The following is a 24,747-nucleotide window of genomic DNA, read 5'->3' as shown; positions in this document are numbered from 1 at the left end:
TTGTCATGGTTTTTGTGACTACAGTTTTCCTGGTCTACATTTCCCCATGCTTGTCTATATTTCTCATCATATAGCAATATTCTATGCCCCACAGTTCCACACATTATAGTTTTAGTCATTCTCCAGTAGATGGATATATTTTCCCCATCCTCTCCCCCACCTCTTTGCTATAATAAAAACTAGAAACATTTTGATGGCAAAAAGATGTCTTTGACCTCTTAGGAGCACACACCTAGCAGTGGGATTTCTGGGCTGAAGGAAACGGACATCAAAAAAGATTTTAATTCTGATTTGCTTTCTGGAATGGTTTGACCAATTCATGGTTCCAATTATTAGCACACTTCTCTTTTCACACACAGCCCCTCCAAAATGGTCTATTTCCATTTTGTGATCTTTGCCAACTGGCCACCAGCAGAAACCCTTTGCATTTTTAACTATTAATGATTTGGAACTTTATTTCTTATGGCTAAGAGTTTGCAATTCTTTTGAAAACTTGTCAGCTGCATGCTTTGACTGCTTCTCAGTCATGGGATGGCTATTGACCTTATTCTAGTTCTCTACAGATCTCATCAGTGATATTTGATTATTTTTCTTTATTGTCAACTTCCCTTTTATCCTAGAGCTAGACGATTTATGTAAGGCCTTGAATTGAGCACAATCAATATCATTTCTTTTGTGACTGTGTCCAGCCTGGTTAATAACTCTCCTTTAGCCATAGCTATGATAGGCTCCTAATCCTATTTTCATTTTTTAATGCACATAATTGCTTCTTAAGTTTGCAGTCTATCAAAATTTCATTTCTGTATTATCTCATGATGCTTATAGAGATCCGGGTGTGGAAGGGGTCTATGTCATCATTATGCCTTCCCCCAGACTGAATTTCGAGGCAGTCAGACATTGCCCTTGGCACCTTGACCTTCCTTCTCTAGTCAGGGGTCACTGACATTTCTAATATGCTCTTGCCCTCTGGCGGACATAGCGGGAAACAGCAATAAGCTTCACCTGACCCAGCCCCTTTTTCCATCCTTCCTTCCTGCACAGAGGACACAGTGTAGCCAATTGGGTGCAAGGAGTCTTTATTATAGCAGAGGGAAGGGAGCAGGGCCCAGGCCAGACATGCAGCACTCGCATGCACAGACAGTGACACAGGCCGGCAGCCTGCCACGTAGGGTTGAGCCTGTGCCCAGACGGGATGCCCACAGCACCCCACGCCTAGGCAGCTTCTTCCATGCTCCCAGCTGGTGCCCTCCTCAGCTCAGTCCACCCCATAACACTCGATGATACACCTGGCCCAGCCTCTGGCCAACCGTCTCTCCGCCTTCTCTCTTTTGGCGAAGAGCGAGGGCCCCTGGGATTTGGGGACAAGCTAGGAGGAGGAAGGTGAGCTCCTTGCCCCATCAACGGCTCTCGGAACATACAAGCTGGGAGGAACTTTTATGGGTTTTCTAGGACAGGCTCCTGAGCATTGAGCAGAAGGAACAAGAATATGGAGCCTGGGACATGTCCCGTGGAAGGGTTAAAAAGTAAGGTGGCATGAGGAATGTGGAGGCCTGGGCAAAGGGCAGCACCTCGGGCCCAGCAACCCTGGAATCTGGCCAGTGGTGGCAAATATCCATCCACCCACTGGGATGCAAAGGGGCGGGAGATTAGCCAGCTCCCCTCTCCCACGGCCCTTCCCTGGGCAGGTAGCCCTGGGCTTAGTCCGGCCTAGTGCATGGACTGAACCTTCAGCCAGTAGGGAACCTCCTTCTGCCCACTCCCTGTCCCCGGGTCATGCCCAAGCAGGAGGCAACCCTGAGTTAGGAGGGAGGGACATGCACGCCGACCCAGACAGCCTCCTCCTCCTCTTGGTACAGTACTGGGCAAGGTGAAGCCCCTGAGGAGGACGGGGGGTGGCCTGCCCCTCCTTTGGCCTCCCAACAACCCATACCCAATAATGGATTCTGGCAGCTGGAAAAACAAAAGGCATCTCCACTGTTCTCCCGGGGAGAGGAGAGATTGTAGAAAGCTGCGGTTTGACAGGTGAGTCAGAAGAGCCTTTACAAAGCAGCAGGCTCCTCACCCCGGACGGCTGGCTGGAGTGCGAGGGTACCAGGCAGCATGACGTCTCTGGCCCAGAAGCTCAAGAGGCCTTGGCTTCCCAGGGGCAGGCAGAACAACTCCAGGCCTCCCTGGCCCAGGCCACCCTCCTCCTGCGTGCTGCACCCTGGCTAGTGCCACAGGGTGGTCAAAAGGATGGCCAAGGAACTTCAAGGCACCAGGATTGTGAGGAGCGGCCAGGCCGCTCCCCAGAGACAAACAGTGATTGCAAACATCCTTAGCTTAAACTATGATTGGTGGAGGTGAGGAAAGAGTGTGCACACACACAAACACAAGAGACAAAGAACAGAGGAGGAGGAAGAGACAGGTGGAGAAGAGGACAAGAAGAAAGGAAGCAGAGGACGACAAGACAGACTGACGGGGATGGACTGAGCTTGGCCTCACTCGTGGCCCCCACAAAATCAGGCACCAGAGTCAGTAAAACTTCTATTGTCCCTGGGTAGGAAAATCCTTGTAGGAGGGCGGGGAGGGGGCAGGGTGAGGCTCCTCAGCCCAGGGTCCCGGCCGCCTTCTGGACCAGAGGGATCTGCAGAGAGAAGAGAGAATAAGGGCACGGCAGAGGCCACCCTTCCACCTGCCACCCCGCCCTCCTGTGGTCAGGGGCCCAGCCTCACCTTGGACAGGTCCACCCCAGTGAGAGCATGAACGGAAGCCGGCAGCTCCGCGAGCAGGCGAGTCACCTCGTTTGTGACCTTGCTGTTGTCACCGCTGAGCACCACGACTTCGTCAACTTTGGTCAGTGGGGCAGCCACTTTGGCAGCAATCTAGGCCACGAGGGTTGGGGTTAGAATGTGGGAGATGGCCCTTCGTTCCTGGGAAGCTTCCAGACACACCCCCAGTTCCCTGCTCCCCGCCGGCCCGGGGATGGGGCACCGGCAATCCTCTTTACAGAGACAGAAGCTTCAAGACGGCAGGGGCGCGGTGTGCCAAACGAGGGGGAGGGAGCATCACTCTGGGACCTGGTCCAGGCGCGACCCGAGGGTGCTGACTGTCCCCAGACGGGACACGCTGAGCTTTCTCCACAGGCGGCAGCAGCCCTAGGCCGCTCTCGGGGGTCCTCCAGGCTGCCCCCACCCCCCAGCCCGGGAGTCACTAAGAGCCGCTGCAGCGGGGCTGTGAGGAGGGAGGGGTGCTCTTACCGACGGGGAGGGCATCGAGCACGAGGGACAGCTTGGCAGCGTGGCCATACTGCTGGTAGGCCTCAGCCCTGAGCTTCATCCGCTCAGCCTCGGCCTTCCCCAGGGCCTCGATCACCATGGCTTCTGCCTCCCCTATCTTCCGAATCTTCTCCGCTTCTGCCTGGGCCAGGAGGACCTTCTTCACCCTGGGGGGGAGGGGGAGGCGAGATGGTGGTCAGAGCCCAGCCTGGCTCTGCTGCCGCCCGCCATGGCCCAGGACCTTTCCATCAGACTCGCTTCCAGGTGCTGTCTCTCTCCCCCATTAACACAAGCCCCTCGGGAGCAGGGACTGTTCTTTCTCCATATGTCTTTTCAGTGCTCAGCACACAGTGCGGGCTTGGGAACCCTGCCTCCAGATTCCCCACACTGGAGGACCCCTGCTCCCTGCTCACTCCAGGCCCTCTGCCCCATCCCTTTACTGTGCAGCTGGGCTCAGATGGGGGGACAGCAGCTCCCCACTGGTCTTGGGAGCCAGATCTCGCAGGGCTCCCCCTCCCCTGTGCCCCTCAGGCTCGGGCATGGGACACTGGCCCTCACTTCTCTCCCTCAGCAATCTGCTGGATGCGGTGGGCCTCAGCCTCTGAGGGCTGCCGGATGGTGGACACCAGCTCCTTGGCAGTCCGGAGGATCTCCTGCTCCTCCACATCGATCTGTTTCTTCCTCTGTACCACCTCGATCTCCAGCTCCTCCTGCCGGATCTTCTGCTGCTCCTTGGCAGCCTGCAGCTCGTAGGCCAGCTGCGCCTCGGCCGTCTGCCAGAGGAGAAGGCACTGCAGCCCCGTCTTCTAGAGCCCAGGCTGCGCACGCCCCTCCCTGCCCCTGCCCCTCTCCCTCCCTCACCTTGATGCTGACTTCCTCGGTGAAGGCCGACTTCTTCAGCTCGAAGGAGCGTTTGGAATCGGCGATGTATGTGTCCGCCAGGAACTTCATGTCCAGCATCTCCTTCTTGCACTCAGCTTCCTGGGGGCAGCAGAAGTCTGGCTGGGTCCCTGGGCTCAGGGGTGGCGGGAAGCCCTATGCCGCAGACGGCGGTCTCTCCTCCCAGGCCAGGACTCCCCCTTACCCTGATGCCCGCGTCTCGCTCTGCCTCCGCCACTCCGATGTCTGCGTCTCTCTGGACCTGGGCAGTCTGTGACTTGCCCAGGGAGCTCAGGTAATTCACTTTATCATACACATCCTATAGGAGTTTAAGGAAGGAAAGTCAGACCCAAGAGGACAGAGCCGGGGCGCCCCTGGGCTGAAGAGCCCCACCCTCCCTGGCTAGGGCTGTACCTTGATGGTGAAGCTAAGGATCTCAATGCCCATGCGACCGACATCGGGAGCAGCCACTTCCCTCACCAGCTTGGCAAACTGGTCCCGGTCCTGGTAGATCTGCTCCACCGTCAGGGTCCCTGAGGGGGGCAAAGGCAGGCAGGGCCTGGATCAGAGCCTTACTCCCCAAGCCTGGAGAACGCATGGACTAGGGCAGAGAAATCTGGTGTGGATGGTGGTGCCTAGGCTGCTCTGTGCCTCACTGCCTCACCCTGTCCTGAGTGTTCTTAATTCAATCTCTTTAGACCCATCTTTCCCTGAACCACTCATCCATGGGGTTAAGTTGACTCTCCCTAGGTCGCTCCATGTGGGGGGGCCCAGGCCCCCTCCCTGCTCCTGGGTCTAAGTCCTACTGGTCCATTTTACAGATAAAGAAAAGGAAAATCGGACTGGATCCTCGAGACAAGCGCTAAGCAGCTGCATACACCCCAGCCTCCCGCGCTCCTCTCATACTGTCTCCCCCCTCCATCTTGATCGTTCTGCCAAATTACTAAATTACTCCCTGTCCAGATCAACTTTCTGATTGTTCCAGATAGACAGGAGTATGAACATGGTGGCAGGGGAGGAGATGGGGGTGAGGGGGGCTCCCTTAAAGCCCTGGGTGCATCCTCATTTCCCTGGGGCTGCGGTTGTGGTCCAGTGTCATGATTCCTGAATTTAGAGTCACAAGGACCTGGGTTCGAATCTCAGCTCTGCTCCTTGCTACCTGTGTGATCTTGGGCAAATCACTTACTCATTCTAGGTCTCAGCTTTCTCATCTGTAAAACGAGGGAGTTTAACTAGCTGTCCTGCTCTAAGTGTGGGGTCCTCTGATGTTTCTAAAATGTTGGAGGTAGGGTTAGAGTTGGGGATTGCTTTTTTCTTCTCCATTCTCTTAGATCTTTCAGTTTAAAATGCTGGCATTCCTTACAGTCTGGGTGCATTTCCTAGACCGCTATACATATGCAGTAACATCTATCTAAACTCAAGGACTTCCTGCTCCAGCCCCAGCCTTTTCATGGGATTCCCAGCCAGCGGCCCAAGCTTCAGCCTCCACAACTGGACTTTGTGACTAAAATGGCCCTGGGGCTCTGTCCCTCCCCACTACAGGGGGACAGACACATCTCTGTGGAGATGGGGGATGGGGAAAAGGCAGGCTGGATCAGGTGAAAAACATCTGGAAAAACCCAAGGGACTCTGGGTTCAATGAGCATCAGTGATCTAACGGGGTGCCCTGAAATGTACGGAGCCAGGAAGGGGACTGACTCCTGACCTCCTCTGCTGGGACCAGACCAGGTGCTTACAGGGAGGGAGGCCTGGGACAAGGCGGCCCGTGTCCAGGGGAAGGGGAGGTTGAAGGCCTGGGATGAAGGGAACGAGGATACTCGTGCAGAGAAGCCTCTGCAGGAGCGCCAGAGTGGCGATTAGGTACGTAAAGACCCGTCATGCAGAAGAGGGATTAACTTGCTTTGCTTGTCCCTGAAGGACAGAACTATAGGAGGGATGTGTGGAAGTCATAGATCAGGGCTTGACACACGCAAGAACTTCCTGACAGGTTGCTGTTTTCAGTCATATCGGACTCTTCTTGACCTAATGGGCCACAGCAACACCCATGCCCTCCATGGCGAAGATAGTGGAGTGGTTTCCTTTTCCTTTTCCAGCTCATTTTCTTTTCTTTCCTTCTTTCTTTCTTTTTTATTTTTTAGGCAATTGGGGTTAAGTGACTTGCCCAGGGTCACACAGCTAGTAATCGTCAAATGGCTGGTCTGAGGCTGGACTTGAACTCAGGTCCTCCTGACTTCAGGGCCAATGCCCTATCCACTGCGCCACCTAGCTGCCCCTTCCAGCTCATCTGACAGATGAGGAAACTGAGGCACATGGGGTGAAGTGACTTGCCCAGGGTCACACAGCTAGTAAGTGTCAAGTGTTTGGTCTGAGGCCACATTTGAACTCAGGTCCTCCTGACTCTAGGTCTGGGCACTTTATCCACTGGCTCTCCCAGAAGCTAGTGGGCCCCACCCTACCTGCAGGTCTTCAAAGAGGAGGCCAGATTACCATCAGTCAAGGATTTGGGCGGGGAATTCCTGTTCCAGTACGGGTTAGACCAGATGATCTCTGAGGTCCAGTCCAACTCGGCAATGCTGGGATTTGGGGCTAAGGAGGGCAGGGGTGGGGCAAGGGTCCTGGGCAGGAACTGCACCCCACCTAAGATGGATCGCAGGTGGCCCTCGAGGGTCTGCAGCACCACATTCTTGATGTCATGGACATTTTTCCCCAGGAACTGTTCGCAGGCCACAGCTAACAGCTCATTCTCAGTCATGATTTTCACCTGCAGAGAAGGAAGTCCAGGAGACAATTAGCAGGAGCAAAGTGTTATTTAAAAAAATAAAAAGCTGGGGCAGCTGTCTGCTCCCCTCGCCCTGGGCCAGGGGGCCTATGGGGATGGCTCTACCACCCCTTGTCCTGTGGCCCCCGTGTGGCTCCTCGACCATCACAGACTGCTTCTGTTCCCTCCCCACCACCCGAGACCACACTCTACAAACGGGGAAGTTTGGCCCGGGTTCTGATCACCAAAAGTGCAGAGGACCTTCTGTGCATGCCCATATCTGCAGTGTGCAGGTCTTAGCTGAAGTCTCAGTGCTCCACCGCCCCTGCTCCAGTCCTGGGGGGCTGATCCCAGCTCACGTGCATCCCTGCACTCCCAGGTCCTTCCCGGGGTCCCTGCTCCACTCCCCACCCCCAGACTCCCATATCAGCACCTTGGCTCTTGCCTCCCAAACAAGCAGGACTTCCCGGATACTAGGAGAGACACTGACACCCAGAGAGGCAGAGACAGAGAAAGGCAGAGAAAGACTGTCTCAATAGATCAGGGAACACAGTCAGAGGAAGTGTGTGAGTGAGCGTGTATGTGCGTGTATGTGTGTGTGTGTGTGTGTGTGTGTGTGAGAGAGAGAGAGAGAGAGTGTGAGTGTAAGACACATTACTCTTCTTACTGATTATTCTCTTAGGGTCTTAATCCAGTCCCCTCCAGTTCCCAGTGAACCTAGGCCCTTTCTCAGAGCCCAGGAGGGACGTGGATTTGTGGGCAGCCTGACCCAGCAGCCGCCAACACCTACAAAGACCTGGTGGTTAGAACAGCAGAGGCCTCTGGGGAGGGGATGGCTGACCCAGCCAGCCTGAGGAGAGAAGGTGGGTGTGATTAGCTCTGACTCGGGATGGAGATGGCAAAGCAGGAGAGGTTAAAGCCAGGCCCTGGAGAGTGACTGGGGCAAGGAGGCCCCTCACCTGGGTTCCTGAGTCCCCACTGGGGAGGGGGTAGTCGTGGAGAGAACGTCTCCAACTGCCTGGCGATTGAGCAGGCCGGCTCCTGTCCTCTCTCTCCCTCCCCCCAGCCCCAGAGGCTATACCCAGAGTTACTATACCTGGGCGACACCCGTCACAGTTAAAGCTACCCCCTCGGCCGTCTCTACGTCCTCGCAACGGGGCTGCAACGTCATTATCTCTAGGGAAATCCTGTCAAGAAACGTAAGACATGTGCATGTGTCTGAGAGCGAGAGCTCTGAGGGTGGCTGGGGCAGCTCCAGCAACCTCGGTCACTCCGGCTGGGCACAAGGGTCATGGGGTGGGCAGGCAGTTAGGTGCCCTGGGCTGGGCTGACTGTCTGAGATCTCAGGGCCAATGTGGTCAGGGGATGAAGGTAGGATGCAGAACAGGTGTCAGCAAAGAGAATGCAAACAGGCCAGATTCTTGGCTTGTCCCACCAGAATATGGGCACTGCTCCCCATTCTTACTCACATTAGCCCAAATGGAAGACCACGGGAAAGAAGAGCTGTACTAGGGATGTTCTAAAGGGCAGGACAAGTTTAATGTTTGTTGGACTGGAGAGCTCCGAGGAGCTTTGTCCATTCCAGGGCATGTACCTCAGGGTCCAGCTAACCGAGTGGAGACGGAATTAAGTGCTCAGGCCACGGCAGGCTGGTGGCGGCCCAGGGGCCTTGGCCTAGAGAGCAAGGGCAGGCAGGGCCCAGGCACTTTGGAGCTTTACAGAGCACAGTTGATACCGTGGAGGCAAAGTCTCTGAAGAGGAGGGTGGTGGGCCAAAGGGGCTTCTGGGCTTCAGCTGAGACACTGGGGTTCCTGCCTCAGATCACATAGGAAAGAGGCATAACCAAGATACTTGGGGACTGCATCCCATGGAAACAGCCCCTTTGAAAAGATTCTTATAGACGTGGTCAGAAGAAATCATTAACTTTTGGAGGACAGTAAATGCTTGGTAACTGAACTAGGAGCTCTAAGAGAGCCTGGGGATGAAACACCTCCTGCCCTGCCCCCAGGATGTGAGCAATGATACCAGAATGGTAGCTGATATTCCTGACACCTAGGGGTGGCCAGGTATGTGAAGAGACGTGTGAATGAGAACAGATTTTGAGAGTACTGTGGAAGGGAAAATGACAAGAACCCAGAGAATTAGGGGTCAGGCTGACCCCTACTGGAGAAAAGTGACCAACCTCTCCTACTCTGCAACTCAACATCCCCAAATCACCCCAATCATCGGGGGCTCCCCCTTCCTGCGGCAATCCTGATTTTGTTCCTCTGATCAAGGTTAGAGAAGAGTCATGGAGATTAATTGATCTTAACTGGGCAGCTCAGTTCCCATCACCGGGCCTTTGCACATGCTGAACCTCATGCTTAGAGGGCCCTCCCTCTTCAAACACCCACCTTCCTTCAGAACCTGGCTTTGGTGCCTCCTTCCAGCTGAACCCTTTCTCGAGTCCCTTTACCCCACAACGATCTACTCTTGCATTTACTTTGTGCGTAAATCTTTGCATAAAAGTTGTTTTCCTCCAGCAGAACGTAAGCTCTTTGAGGGAACATTTTGCTTTTGCCTTTGGTTAGCTAGCACCTAGCACAGTGCCCGCTGCACATGCGTTCAAGGAATTCTTGTCATGTTGCATAACCATGCTCTGTGCCCCCATCCAATACCGCATTTATACAGGGTGGCCAAGTCAGCTAAGCCTCCAGCCCAGAACTCTATTCCCAGACTGGTTTTTTTGGGGGGGAGGGATGGTATAACTAGGGCTGTCTCTCTCTGACCCCAACCCCCAACCAACACAAGTGACACACCAGGAGATGTCACCTGCTCTTGGAGAATCTGGATGGAAAGATACCTCCCCTCCCCCCTTGAGAGCCTGGCATCTTGGCTCTGGCCCCTGGTCAAATTCCTCTGGCCTCATCTAGGACACAGAAATGAAGGAAGGGAGGGCGCTTCTGACCTCCAGCTGTCTCTGAGATTGGAACACACCCACAAGAAAAGCTGGGTCTCTGGGCTCAAAGGGGCTCCCAAGGCCCCAGCCCAGGGACAGCAGGGGTGGGGGTGGGGAGCCTGGTCTAGGGCCTCCACCGCTGGCCGAGAGATGATTTTGGGGGCCTGGGATGCCACAAAGGTCAGTGAGTGCTGTCCTGTCACTGGTAGCCATGGCTTTACACCAAAGAAGGGTCAAAGGCTGCTGGGGAGGAGCTGGGCCTGCACGCTTGCCTGAAGGAGGAGACCGGCCAAATGGGTTCTTTTGGGACATCTGCTCTCCCTCTCCTTCATTAGTCCTCAGTCAGTCACTGAGGAGTTTACCCCCAGTGGGGAGAGTTTGCGCTGAAGTGTCTGGCCTTGTGACCAAAAGGGACCGAACCTTTGCTCTGCATGGGGCAGGCACAAGTGCTAGGCACTGAGGAGGGAATGAAAGGCAAAACCGGTCCCTGCCCTCAAGGGGCTTGTTAGCTCCATCTAACAGGAGAGACAGGATGTAATAACCAGGAACATACAACATGGCCCCAGATTTCACAGAAGACAATCTGAGAGGTCTCCCGCAGAAGGGAGCCAGGGAAACGGAGAGGGGATGGACATTCAGGCATCTGGGTCAGCCCAAGCAAAGGCTTGGAGGTTGGAGTGTTGGGTTCAAGAACTGTAATGAGGCCAGCGCAGCTAGATCATGGAGTATGTGGAGGAGAGTCTGAGGTAAAAAAACTGGAAAGGCAGGAAGGGACCGAGTTATTAAGGGCATTAAAAGGCAAACAGAGGAGTTCATACAAAAACTGACCCTAGATGTCCCAGGGAGCCGGTGGAACTCAATAGGCAGCTCCGTGGAGGACATCAAGCAAGGACACAGAACGGAAAGCCGGGGCAGAGGCACGGAGGGCCTGAGCGAGGGCCGTGCTCTCGTGAGGGGAGAGAAGGGCACACACCTGGGAGAGGCCGTGAAGCCTGGCAAGGGACTGGCCAGACAGAGAGAGTGGGAATGAGGAGGACAGACGAGGTGGGGAGTCTGATGTGCCCATGGTGGGGCAGTGAACAGAGCACCAGCCCTGGAATCAGGGGGACCTGAGTTCAGATCTGGCCTTAGACACTCAACTAGCTGTGTGATCCTGGGCAGGTTACTTAACCCTGATTGCCTCCAAAAAAATAGGAAAGAAGAAACAAAGAAAGAAATGTCTATGGGACAGCTAGCTCAAGATGTCCAAAACCCAGTTGGTGATGGGGAACTGGTGTTCAGGAGAGAGACTAGGGCTCGATGTACAGATGTGGGAATCCTCTGGAAAGACATGGCTGCTGAACGCATGGGTTCGGCTGAGGAGACCACCAAGGGAGACAGTATTGGGCAAGAGCAGAAGAGGACAAACCTGGGGGGACATTGGTGGGGTGGGTGAATGAGGATGCAGTGAAGGAATAGTCCGAGAGGGAAGAGCAGGGTCAGGAAAAGCTAGACAGGAGAAGAGGGTGATCGACGATGCTGGATACTGCAGAAAGCTTAACGAGGAAGATGACTGAGCAAAGGCCATTACATCTGTGATCAGCATGGGAATATGACTGGCATAACCGCACGGCTCTACTCTGTAACAGATTATTTGCCTTTTCAAGGAGGAGAAGGGAGGGACAGAATTTGGAACTCAAAAATTATGAAAAACAAATGTTCAAAACTGTTTTTACACGTAACTGAGAAAAAATTAAAAGCATTAAACAAATCTCATAAAACAACCACCACATTAATTTATCATTAATATACAATAATATATTAATAACATACTAATGTATCAATATTGGTAACATAACGATACTTAAAATAAAAACATTAAATAAACCAGACAAAATAATTACTATGTTAACATATAATACGTTAATCATAAACTACAGACTATATTAATATCAATAATATACTAATAATACAATTGATAATGAGATCAAGTCAGAACATAAGCAGGATTTCTAATCAGGAGGCCACTGGTAACTCTGCAGATGCCGGCTTATTTGAATGACGAGGCCAGAGCCCAGGCTGTTGGGAGCCAGTAACAGAAGAGGAAGTGAGTTCAGCTGAGAACGGAGAAGTACAGGATGGGGGCTCGAAGGGTTTCTTAAGGAGGGGGAGCCCTGGGCATGTTTGCAGGCAACAGGGAAGGACAAGTAGGCGGGGAGATTAAAAATGAGAGGGAGAAAGCGCAGTTTCCAGATGGGAAGACAGCCCCCACAAGAGATGCCACATGATCTCCTTCCCACTGATGGACACCCCCAGATCTCTGTGGAGTCAGATGCAATGGGAGGAACAGAGATCAGATGCCAAGGCAGGGCAGAGGGGGGATGTTTCAGAAAAAAGACGCCTCCCTGCCTGTTCGAAGGGTACGAGAGCCAGGGCTGGGCCCAGAGGCAGGGTGACGGAGGACATGCCTTCAAGGTCTCTTGCAGACTGTCTCGTTATTGTTTTAAATTATTACTAACAATAATGGAATGGAGGCTCTGTTCTGTTTTGGCAACAATACAGAAAGTGGGACTTCTAGCTACTTGCTCATCACCGGAAGATCCTGATCGCAGTTTCCACAACAGATAACTAATAGACTCAGCCAGTAAGAGCAATTCGTTAGGATGAGGCCATGCCAGATTCACCTAGGTTTTAAAAGCAAAATAATCCTAATAATAAAAAACCTCAGGTTTCTAGAATAACTCTTTTGTAAGGTGTGCCTGCACCGCCTCTCATCTGCACTCCCAGGATTCCTGTGAGGCAAAGGGAGTTTATTCTCTCCATTTCACACATGGGAAGCCTGAGGCCCATTCAGTGGAAGTAAATTGTCCACAGTCATGCACTGAGTTAGTGAATGTGCCGAGGCTCCCCGAGTTCCTGGTCAGAGCTTTGCTCCGGAAGAACTGTCTCGAAGGGTGCCTTGAAAGCGAATGAGTGAAATGATCAGTGTGGCGGTGACCTGAGACTCAGTTTCCTTGAGAGAACAGGTGGGTGGTGGGTGGGAAGGCACTTGCCCCTACTCTGGCTCCTGGCCCTGAAGCTGCTGGCAGGGCTGGGCTCATCCTGGAGGACTTGGAATGGGGGTCACTTGGACCCTTGCTCTGTCCCGTGGGGCTCCCCCAGATGTGCCCTGGATTCCAGGCAGGCACCTCTCTTATCTGCACAGGCTTTAATCTCTCCTCTTCACACAGGTGGGCAGACTATGCCATTTAAGGGAGTGTGGCAGGTGGAAAGGAGAGCTGGGGAGGCACGTAGGAAGCAGAGGCCAAGGTGGGATGCTGTCAGGAGACTCCCAGAGAGCTTGGGGCTGAGTGCAGCTGCATTCACTGCTCCCCATCCCTAAACAACTCCTTCCCCCACCCCCCGATCGAGGTCCATCAGAAGGCCCCATCGTGCTGGTCAGGACAGAGTCCTCAGCATCCCTGGCTGTCTTCCTGACTTGACCCCAAGGTGGGGGAACACGGGGTCTGGAGGGCCGCTTGGGGGTGGGAGCAGGGAGAGGCAACAGAGACGTCTCAGCTGAAGCCAGCCACACAACCAAAGTGGGGGCAGGGGTGGGGGGCTGGAGATGCCACACCAAGAGGGTCCCACTCGCAAGATCTGGTCCTCTAGCTGCTGTCTGCCAGGCCCCACTGGGGCAAAAGGAAAGATTAGACACAGAAGGAGGAAGCAGGTGGGTTATTACCTGTGCAACCCCTGTTACGAATAGCGGGACCCCCTCCGACGTCTCAATATTCTCACATCGACACAGGATGGTCATAACCTCCAGAGTCAGTCTGAGCGGCAGCCAGGGATGGGGGGTTGGGGAGAGGAAGAGGAGGAGAGGGAAAGTAGGGAAGGGGGACACAGCAAATACATACAGTGGTTACCAGACAGGCACTCATCTTCCATGCCCAGAGTAGGGCCGGGCACCCTGCACCTCATTCACCCCTTTCCCCCGACCCCAGGCATCTACAAGCTCAGGCCTTTGGATGCGGGTGTGGTTCTGTCGGAAGAGCACCCCCTCCCAATGACTTTGAGGATGGAGGTTCTAGGGGCAGGGAGAGGGCTTGGGAGATCTGACCTGGCACTCATGGCTCTGTGTGGCACTGGTTAAAGCTTGCCTGCCAGTCTGAGGGAGTTCACCTCAGCCCCTGCCAAAGACCAGAAAGCTCCCTTTCCCCAATTAGGGGTGGGGGCCCCCCTGTGGGAAATCTGCTTGGCAGCAAACATAGCAGGTTTCTTTAAAATTTAAAATCTGAGGGTTTTTTTTTAATAACAAAAAACAACTCAATTTCCAGGCGATTATGCCCAGAGGGACAGCCTACCCAGGGGGTTATTCACAGTATATATTGCCTGGCCATTTCCTGGACAGCTCCTGGGCTGCTCAGGTGTTTATAGCTCAGGGGACAAAAGCCTCATCTGAAAGTTGACAAAACACAGTTAGGAAGCCAGAGCAGCTTAGCAGAATTTTATCGGGCATGCCCCAGCTACGCAGGAACCATCTGGGGATTGCATGGCTTGGTGGGAGGCAGCTGGGGGCCCATGCCTGTAACATGGGTCGCTGGAATTGATTGCATCTATGTTCCTCTTGTGAAAGCCCCTGGGGTGGGGGGGAGGGGAGAAGCAGGAGGAGTCATCTGAAAAGCAAAGAGGGAACAAGTGAGGGGTTGCCTAGCAGGGAGCAGGCCAGGCTGCCAGACGGAGGGTGGGATGGGGGTCAGCAGCAGCCTGCACGAGAAGGCTGAGCTTACTACAGAGAAGGGAACCGCCATCCCAGGACTGGGCCCCTCGGAGAGGCTGGCAGTCTTTCCCCGGCCATGTTTTCCCTCTGCCACCCTCTGGGATTCTAGGTGACGATGATCGTGGCATGGCCCACCTCTCCCTCTTCCCAGGTGTTCCTCCCTCCCTGCCTGTGTGTGCGTGTGTGTGGATCGTGCCACAGAAGGGCCACCCAGGGGTTCGGCTTAGGGTGTCTTCCCTGGTTCAAGCCCCGCCACCAGGTTCCTCTCTCTGGAAGCTGATGCAGTGAAGGACAGCTCAAAGAGCTAGCTCTGTGCTGGAAGCCAGGAAGGGGAGCGTGAGGGAGAGGAGGAGGGAGGGAGGGAAGGAGAGAGGAAGGCTGCAGCTCAGACGCCAGAGGCAGAGGGAGAGCCAGGGATCAGAGAGAGAGAGACACCTTCTAACATGCTGGGAGGGGGCGGGGAGATGAGAAAGTGAGATGGGGGGCCAGTCCTGGCTGGGGACAGATGGGAGGTCAGATGCCTGGGCCAGGACGAGTCCCACTTAATGCTGGTCTGCACAAGGAGGCTGAAATCCCTCGGCTGGAATTTAAGCTCAAACACCCTCAAGGTCAGCTTGGAAAGTGGGCTGTGGGTCCATGCCTGAGAGATGAACCTATCAGAGTCACAATGGGAGAGGAATCGGGCCAAGTGACAGGAAGGGGCTGAAACCTCCAAGTATGAGCTGGTGGCATCTTCCTGAACATCAGAGCTTAGCTCCCCAAGGCCTGGGACCACCTGCCCGGAGCCTTCAGCTCTCTGCTTTCTGCTCCTATAAAATGCAGGGGTCGAAAAGTCTAAGGGGCTCAGCGTATCTGACATACAACGATCCTCTGCAGGTCACTCCCTTGGGGGAAGACCCCTGGGTGGGCCTTCCCTGCTTTTCTGTAGGGCCAAGTCTCTGCAGCAGACGCCAAGACCCAAGAAGAAAGGCTTGCTGTAGAGTGGAGAGGTAAGGAGGGAGATGAGGAAGAAGGGATGGTAACAGAAAGCCAGAGCCTTTGAGAGGCAGTGACTCCCCCCAGCACCCACTCCTCAAGTACCAGCTTCTAATTCTGGCCGTATTCTTTTACGGATGCCCCGACAGCTCTGAAGGGGATCCATCTTCCCCTGGGGGTGGCGCTCAGGACAGGGAGGGGATTCAAATTTCAATTCCTCTTCCTTCAGTGTTTCCCACTATCATCCCAATTTTCTGGTTAAGATATTTCCCTGAAGGATTCTGGGAACTGACCATTTCTGAGAGCAGGTGAAGGGGTTGGGGTGGCAGCCACTGCTCTCCCTGCTCCCAAGCACACACCCAGCCTGGACAGGCATGTAGTCAAAGCTATCTGATGGGATGTTCCCACTTCTCTGGAATACCATTGATGCCAGGCCCAAAGGGAAGGCCTTCCACTGCCAACCTGGCAAGGCTACCTGTACCCACACAAACCTTGGGTCCCACAGGGCAGCTTCAGCCACAGGGACCAGCTCGGATCACTGAGGAGTAATTCTCAACTGCCCTCCCTCATGGCACCTCCTCGCCTCTCCCCTGCAGGCCCTTACCTCTGTGTATCTGAGATGAACCACCAGGCCCAGGCCCAGCCTCCAAACACATACTTCTTCGCATCTGGACTGAAACAGCCCCCTGAAAAGCAAGAAAGCCAGGCCCTGTCAGTGTGGAGCTCACAGGATCTGGGAGCTGCAAGGGACTGCAGAGGCCATCTCTGGTGTAATCTCCAGGTACTTTCTTCTGGACAGGTGGTCACCCAGTCTTGGCCTGGCCTGCCAAGAGGCCCATGCCAGCCTGAGGGGCCCATTCTGCTCCCCGAGAGTCTGTTTTGTTGGGAGGATTTTCCTTAAACCCAAACCTGCAACTCATCTCCCCCCCCCACCCCGGCAATTGGGGTTAAGTGACTTGCCATGGGTCACCCGGCTAGTAAGTGTTAAGTGTCTGAGGCCACATTTGAACTCAGGTCCTCCTGACTCCAGGGTTAGTGTTCTATCTACTACTCTACCTCTTATTCAGTTTTCTCTTGGGTCCATATGCAGTCTCTCCTCCTATTTCTCGATGCCTTCATTTGGGGAGAAATGCTGGCTCTGAACTCCCAAGACATCCTCTCGACCTTATCCTCACCATTTACAAATGCTTAGCAAGCATTGAATGTGTGTAGGGCACGTGGACACAAGCATCTATGGGATATAACTGCAGCCTGAAGAAGCCTACGGTCTATTTGGGGAAAAAGACACTGCAAGGGTGTCAGCTACACACAGGTGGCAGGGATGGAGACGGAGAGAGAAGAGGAGGAGAGAGAGGAATGGAGGGGGAAAGAAAGGGAGAAAGGGAGAGAGAAAAGGAGGAGAGAAAGAAGGGGAGAGGGAGAGAAAGGGAGGAGGAGAGTAAGGGAGGGAGAAAGAGGGAGAGAGAAGAGGAAGAAAGAGAGAAAGGGAGAAAGAGGGAGAGAGAAGAGGAGAGAAAGGAAGAATGAGAGAGAGAGAAGAGGAGAGAGAAAGGGAGGGAGAAGAGGAGGAGAGACAAGCGGATGGGGGAGGAGGGAGGGAGAGAGAGGGCACAAAAACGAAAGTGAAAGAACAGACAACAGAACGGTAGGAGGTGGGTGGTCAGAGGCAACATAAGCCAAGCCCTGAGGGGAGGACAGCTCACATTTCTACCATGCTTGTGAGGTTTTTAAGTACTCTTTTTTAAAACAACATGTGCACCCCAGGCATTTTTATTCCCATCTTACAGAAGAAGACAGTGAATCTGAGAGAAGAGAAGTGACTCAGCCACTGACCCACAGACGTAAGGCAGGGAGAACCTGTGCAAACCAAGGAGCCACAGAGATGGCATCAGATATCTGGAGGCAGAAGAAACCTGGGTTCCACTCCCAGCTAGAACACTCACTAGCTGTGTGGCCCTGGCCAAGTCACTGAGCCTCAGTTTCCTCACCTGCACAATGGGGATGACACCTCTGTGACTCCCTTATAGGGCTGCTTGTGATAACTGAATGTGTCAGCTGTGGTTTCTGTTCTGTTGAAAGGGGGTGGGGCGACAACTGCTAATGAAGAGAGTGAAGAGTCTGCCTGGCAGGAGAGGACCCATTCTGCTCGGTGTCACATCTTTCTCCAGCAGTGTTCAATGGCTTTGGAACAAAAGCATGGCCAGGAGACGTCATTTTGCTGTTCAGTTGTTTTGGTGGTGACTGACTCTTCATGCCCCTGTTTGGGGTTTTCTTGGCAAAGATACTGGAGTGGTTTGCCATTTCCTTCTCCAGCTCATTTTACAGATGGGGAAACAGACAAACAGGGGTAAGTGACTTGCCTAGGGTCACACAACCCGTCTGAGGCCACATTTGAACTCAGGTCTTTCTGACTCCAGGAAGTGCATAGCACTCTGTGCACCATGGCGTCCCCTAGTGGCCTTAATGCCGGGGATAGACCGTATAAGGGTGAGGGGCCAGAGGAATCTGGGGTCCTAGTGAGGGCGCCACTCATCTGGCTAATTAGAGCATCCAGGCTGGGGAACAGTAATAGAGTAACTCCCATTTATAGTCTTTTAGGACTGAAAAAGCCCTTTCCTCGTGACTCTGTAAAGACAGAGTTCATCCAAATGCTCACAGAACTAGGAATCGGTCCGACTTCTCTGGAAAACATTTTGTAAAGAGGCGACGACAGCGACGGAGGCGGTCCTGGCAGGTGGGCCGACTGGGCGGAATCAGAAAGAGGGGTCCAGCGACAGTAACACAGGGTAGGCGCTGCCCAGACAGCAGCCGTGTGTCAGCTGAGGGACAACCAGGAAACTGACCGAGAAGGGAAGGGAATATCACGACAGGAAAAGAGAGACTCACGCGGGATGCGAAAGGCCTGAGCCCCAAGGGAGGGGAAATTTGCTAACTACCGGGACCTTCTTGTCCAGAACTGGTGATGAAACCGTTTCCTTCCTCCTGAGGGCTGCTTTGACCCACCCGGCTGCTTCTACAGGAGAGGGCTTCATGGGCCCAAGGAGGGCCTTACTGATCTTGTTTTACAGATGAGGAGGCAGAAGCTTTGGAGCCAGGGATCCAAGTTCCAATTCTGGCTTGGTGACCTTGGTCAAGTCTTTAACCTCTGCGTACATTGAGGGGTTAGACCACACAGTCCCTCGGCTACCTTGCTGCTCTCTCAGTCTATGGCTGGCCCACCCAAGGCAGGGGGGGCAGGCAAAGAGCAGGAAACCAACCTGGAAATCTGAGTCTTCTTTAGGACGAAGTGAAACCGGAGGAAGGTCCACGAATCACTGCTTGTCTTGGGGCCTAAGCAAGCATTGCTCGTGGGCCAGGTGCCATGGTACAGGGGGAAAAGCATTGGGTTTCAAGTCAAACAAAGGACCTGAGTTCAAATCTGCCTCTGCCACTGACCACTTGTTCTATGGTGGGCATATGACTCTACTTCTCTGGGACCCATTTCCTTTTATCTATAAAATGAGGGAGTTGGGTTAGTCATCCAGCGAGCACTTACTAAGTGACTACTCTATGCTCGGCAGAGGAAGCCAGGTGGTTCAGCCGATAGGGCGTTGGGACTGGAGTCAGGAAGCCCTAAGTTCAAATTTGGCCTCAGACACTAGCTGTATGACCCTGGGCTAGTCATAGCAAACCATTCCCGTATCCTTGCCAAGAAGACTCCATAACAGAACTAGCGTGCTGTGGTCCAGGGGTCATGAAAGGTTGAATGGGACTGAACAACAACAACGTGCTAGGCACCGCGGGATAAAGAGCCCCACCCCCACCCAGATGGGCAAAACTCCTTTCTGGCTCTTAAATCTCGGAGCCTAAGACCTCGCTCCTCCTTATCCTAGGGGTATGGCCAGGCTGACTCCAACACCAGGGTACAGGGCCTGGGTGTGGGTGGGGTAAGAATGCGGGCCCTGGCCACCCCTGCCCACCTTTGGGTCTGAGCTGCCAATCAGAGAGAGGCCAGGCCAAAGCGTAGTGGCAGGGCTCCAGGCCAGCAGCAGCAGCAACAGCAGCAAGCAGGGGCTCTTTGGCCTTCCTGCCCTCCTTGCCTTTGGCCTGCAGGCCCCCCACCGGGAAGTGGCTTGAGGGATCCCACTCCTCCAGCCACCTGCCTCCACTCCCATCCCTGCTTCCCTCGGCCACTTCTTCCCCTTCTCACACTCTTGGTGAGTTTGTGGGAAACACAGGGGATCTCGGCGAACGCGGAGTGTGACCCTTTCACTGGACAGAAAGGAAGCTGAGGCCAGAGAGGGAGTGGCAAGGTCACCCTGGCACTTGCATGGGCAGGTTTCCTGATTCCCAGGAATCTGGTTCCCTTTCCACTACCCCATTGCCTGCTTTGCCTTGACTGTATCCTCTCCAGCTTCCTCCACTGTGGCTCCACGTACCCCGCCAACTTGGCCTATGAATGGCACTCACCCTCTCCTGCTCCTAGCCAAGGCAAGCCTCTCAGCGTATCGATCTCCTGGCCAAATGACAAGCCAGCATCTCATCTTCCAAAGGGCCTGGAAACCGCTAAAGCGAAGAAGCGGTGGACTGGATGCCCAAGGGGCTTTCCGACCGCCTAAGGACTAGACATTAGAAACCAAGAGAGTTTGTGGGGGTGAGCTTGGGAGGAGAGGGGAGAACAGGCATGGAGACAGCAAGATTTAATCCTCAAGGCCAAATTCTCAAGATAGGCTGCATGGTAGAAGAAGTATCAGACTTGGAATTATGAGGAACCTGGGTTCAAATCTCACCTAAGATACCTAAGCTACCAACGGCATGACCACGGGCAAGTCACTTAACTTCTCAAAGCCTCTGCTGGCACATCTGTAAAACATTATTGTAAAACAATAATGCCTGTACGTCACTACCTCATAAAACTGTGTGAGGATCAGATCAGATAACACACAGAAAGCACTTTGTAAATCTTTTTTTTAAAGGTTTTTTTTTTTTGGCAAGGCAATTGGGGTTAAGTGACTTGCCCAGGGTCACACAGCTAGTAAGTGTCAAGTATCTGGTCTGAGACTGGATTTGAACTCAGGTCCTCCTGACTCCAGGGCTGGTACTCTATCCATTTCGCCACCTAGCTGCCCCAGCACTTTGTAAAATTTTTTTTTTTTAGTGAGGCAATTGGGGTTAAGTGACTTGCCCAAGGTCACACAGCCAGTAAGTGTCAAATGTTCAGTCTGAGGCCAGATTTGAATGCAGGTCCTCCTGACTTCAGGGCCAGTGCTCTATCCACTGTGCCACCTAGCTGCCCCAACTTTGTAAATATTAAAGCACTGTGCAGACACCCGTTTTATTGTGAGGTACTGGAACGGTCTAAGCAAAGAGTTAAGACAAGAGGAATTTGTCTCTGAGGAGCAAGGAGAGAGGTTGGCCATGGATCTGGTCATGCTCACTTCTAAAGGTCCAGGAGAACAGGAGATAGCAACAAAATCCTTCTGGACTAGGCCTTAAAGGAGGGTGGGCTCAAATGGCTGGTTGTAGGCTTTTCTTGGCCTGTGAAGTCACAGAGGGGAAGAGGATGTGGGGTCTCCTCAGTGCAGAGGCCTGGGTTATGAGCCTACCCTATTTTCCTCAAGGTTCCACCAGAAGATGAACATCAATCCCAGACTGAAGCACCAGAGAGAGGCCCAAAACATCAGAAGACCTGGCTTGAGGGCTAAGGCCTTCACTTTTTTTTTTATCCTCCCAAGGCCTCTGCTTTCCTGTCTGAGATAAAGGAGTTGGGTTCTGGATCTCAATTTAGGGGCACATACGCCAAGCAGGTCAAAGATGGAAACGACACTGACATAGCACCCCGTTTTATGAAAGACCCAGAAACAAAGGGAGTGCTAAGAGTGTTGATGAGACATGAGTGAAAAAACCATGGCTTATCAATACAATGGAATATTATTGTGCAATAACAAATGAAAAACTTTTCAAAAAGTGAGGAATTCTGAGAAACATGGGAGGATGGATCGAAATGCTCACAACAAAGCACATTCCAAGACTTGGACTCATCTTCCAAGGAAACCCTGGGGGTGGAGAAGGGGGATGAAGAGCAGGCTCCTAGCCCAGGACTCCCGGTCTGGACAAGTGGGGGAGAGTTCACACACTCCCAGCAAAGCAAAAGTCAAAAACATCTCCTGAGAACAGGAAAGACACATATACCTCCCCACGGCGGGAAAGGTGGGAGCCAGCCAGGCCCAAGGCCAGTGTCCCAGGCAGTTACTGGACAGGGGAATTTTCCACTAAATCAGCTTCCCTTTTTTTTTTTTTTACAAAGGAGGCTTTGATTAGGAGGGAGAGTGTGAAAAACAAAAGGCATCCATAAAACTCATTTTTTTAAAATGAAGAGAGTAGACTCATGACCTCTCCAATCCTCCCCAGCTCTACCCCAGGCATATATCACATGATAAAGGACGTGATAAGGAACAAAGCCAAGAACCTGGGCTCTGGAGCCATCAGTTACATACTTCTGGTGGCACCTTGGCAACCTCACAGGGCCTCAGTTTCCTCATCTGTACCACGGACGTGTGTGAATTAGAGACTAACTCCAAATCTATGCTCCCATGAGGCAAGGGCAGGTTGGAATAAGTCCCTCCCTCCTGGTTGCTCTAAGCCCCTACTAACAACACTGCCACTTGCGTGGTGCCAGGGCTGAGATCTGGAGACTAGCCAACTCCACCTTCTGCCTCTGCCTTTCTATAGGCCCAGGAAGTACCCACCTTTCCGTCCTCCCACCCCTTGTTTCCTCAGCCTGGAAATCCTCACTCCCTAAGAAAATGGCCTGAGGCCTTGGCTCTCTGTGGTCATCACATTTTGCTTTTAAAGGCTTGGGAGAGATGGAAGGGGAAGAAGACAAGGTGTTATGAAGGAAGAAGAAAGAGCTCTTCATCACTCTTTACCTGGTTCTAGGGGAAGAGTAGATCTTATCTCTTAGCCTTAGGAAAATTCAACAGAGATGGGAAAGAGACCAGGGAAAATGGGGCTTCGATGGAAAGAGGTAGCTTTGGAGTCAGAGGGTTAGGCTTCAAATCCTCTCTGCCACAGGGGTGTGACCTTGGGTAAGTCACTTTCTTAGGCCTCAGGTTTCACCTCTAAAATGATGGGGTTGGATTAGAGCCTCTGGATTCCTTTCAGCTCAAAGGAGGGGTATTTCTCTCCCTCTGTACCTGTGGCATAAGGCTCTGGTCATGCTGCCAATACCGTTAGCACAGTGGCGTGCAGGGAGAGGATTTCCTTGGTAACTGAAAAAGCCTTTGATTTTGGGATCAATGCTGGGCCCAAAGCCATAGTCCACACCTTGGCGGCTCCAAGGCCCATGGGTTTAAAAACACCAAACGTAATATTACATTTCTCAGAAATAGCGCAGGTATGCGCGCACACACATGTACACACACCTACAGACCCAGGCCCAGACTTCCCTCAGCAATATCTGCCAGACATGTCCCCTTCCTACCAAGCCATAGTGGGACTGTGATGCTCTCCCATCCTCACCTGACAGGGGAGAGAGATGACTGAAGCCAGACCCACACTGCCTTTAGGGAAGGGGCAAGAATCCTTACAACCTCAAAGCTCAGGAGGGCCTTCCAGCTGCCCACCTCCACCCCAAAAACCTCAGCCTCAGCACCTGCTCAGGCTCTACCAACGTGGAACATTTAGCAATTACAAACAACTACTACTCAGAGGAAATTCCTCGTTAGGGTTTCTTTCCCCTTGGGCAGGGTGGTGCCTACAAGCCCACACGGGCTACTCAGGTGTTTCTAGCTGGAGCTTTCTTTTGTCTTTTCAGAAAAGTAACAGATTTATCCCTAGCCCTGGGGGAGGGCCCTCCCAAGTAGCGGGGTGGGGGAAGGGGATTCCCATAATTAGGAGGGAGGTGTCTGGCTGCAGGGGAAAGCTCCTCCCCTAGCTTCCCTACGCCCTCCGCCACAAGTGGCTAAGCCTCAGACGATGGAAACCTGCCAGTACTGTTAAATATCCCCAAACCGCTGGTTTCCTTTACCAGAGAAAGCCTTTGAGGGGGCTTGCATGTCTTCGATTTTTTGCTACCCCTGGTTCCCAGCGTGGGGGTCACAGAAAACGTCAGAGGAGAGGCACAGGCACTGCCCAAAGTGGGGGAGGAGTGATAAACACCAACCACTGCAGAGAAGGAAGAAGAGGATAGGGAGGCAGTCTTCACCCCCCCACATGCCCGGACACTGGGTTGGGGGGGGTAGCCAGCGGGGCCAAAAGGGAGGCACGGGCAGGACAGTCTTAAGGAAGAAGAGCTCCGACCCAGCATCTCAGCCCTTGGCATGCTCTGCCAGGGAAGAAGCAAGTCTGGGGTAGGGACACATCAGCAATGCCACACCCTGGGGATGGGGGTGAGCAGTCCCTCTTCTCATGGGGACCCCTTCCCCTGGCACTGCCCCTGAACCCAAGCAACCGAACTGCTCATTCCTCCGCCACCACCCATGGGCCCTCCTACATCCTATCCCTGTCTCAACGCTGGCCCGTTCTCCCCTAGCAGTGACCCTGAGCTGCTTGCTGCCACTTCCCCTAGCACGACCCTCCCTGGCACCCCCTCCTCGTCCCCGCCCCCCCATGCTGCCCCTTCCTCTAGCACGACCCTCCCAGGCACCCCCTCTTCGTCCTTGCCCCCCGCCAAGCGGCCCCCTCCTCTCGCACGACCCCCCCCGGCACCCTGTCCTCGTCCCCGCCCCCCGCCCCCCTCCCGTGCTGCCCCTTCCCCTAGCACTGCCCTTCGTGGCACCCCCTCCTCGTCCCTGCCCCCCATGCTGCTCCTTCCTCTAGCACGACCCCTCCCTGGCACCCCTCCTCGTCCCGCCCCCCACCCACCCCCGTGCTGCCCCTTCCTCCAGCACGACTCTCCTTGACACCCCTCCTACACCGGTGTCCCCGCTCCCGACGCTGGCCCCTTCCTCCAGCACGACCCTCCCTTACGAGCCCCCCACCCCCTCACCTGACACCACCAGCGCCTCGTTGGGTCCCACCGTGTAGCAGTTGCCCATGGCTGCGGCGGCGAGCACCCGGGGGACAACGGCCGGTTGCACCGCCGCACTCGCGCCTCTGCCGGGCGGGGTGGGGCGGGGCGGGGGAACCTGGGGCAGGAGAGGCCAGCCGAGCACGCCTGCGCATTGGGACCCCGCCCAGTCCGGACCACAGCAGCGGTTACCGTCCCGCCCCCACAGGA

General features: G+C 54.0%; 1 protein-coding gene across 3 annotated transcripts; it reads right to left on the bottom strand.

Annotated features, from left to right (window-relative positions):
- Positions 1-1,059: 1,059 nt before the first annotated feature.
- On the bottom strand, positions 1,060-24,649 carry FLOT2 (flotillin 2). Of its 3 annotated transcripts, none has more exons than XM_020963199.2 (11): positions 24,517-24,649; positions 16,153-16,234; positions 13,536-13,626; positions 6,774-6,897; positions 4,551-4,669; positions 4,342-4,455; positions 4,119-4,238; positions 3,816-4,030; positions 3,244-3,424; positions 2,715-2,864; positions 1,060-2,626 (listed from the first exon to the last, which is right to left on the bottom strand). In XM_020963199.2, exons 1-11 carry the CDS (start codon positions 24,563-24,565, stop codon positions 2,588-2,590), a joined length of 1,284 nt encoding a protein of 427 aa, XP_020818858.1. In that variant the 5' UTR covers positions 24,566-24,649; the 3' UTR covers positions 1,060-2,587. The 3 variants fall into 3 exon arrangements, with proteins under 3 accessions (XP_020818858.1, XP_020818857.1, XP_078010921.1); XM_020963198.2 differs by lacking the exon at positions 13,536-13,626 and adding an exon at positions 7,991-8,081 and having other exon boundaries at positions 24,517-24,648; XM_078154795.1 differs by lacking the exons at positions 1,060-2,626; positions 13,536-13,626 and adding exons at positions 7,991-8,081; positions 23,557-23,693 and having other exon boundaries at positions 2,772-3,424; positions 24,517-24,607.
- Positions 24,650-24,747: the final 98 nt, after the last annotated feature.

Source organism: Phascolarctos cinereus, unplaced genomic scaffold, assembly GCF_003287225.1.
Source record: "Phascolarctos cinereus isolate Bilbo 61053 unplaced genomic scaffold, phaCin_HiC Scaffold_5;HRSCAF=322, whole genome shotgun sequence".
Taxonomy (NCBI): Eukaryota; Metazoa; Chordata; class Mammalia; order Diprotodontia; family Phascolarctidae; genus Phascolarctos; species Phascolarctos cinereus.
This window is presented reverse-complemented; position numbering and strand designations above follow the sequence as displayed.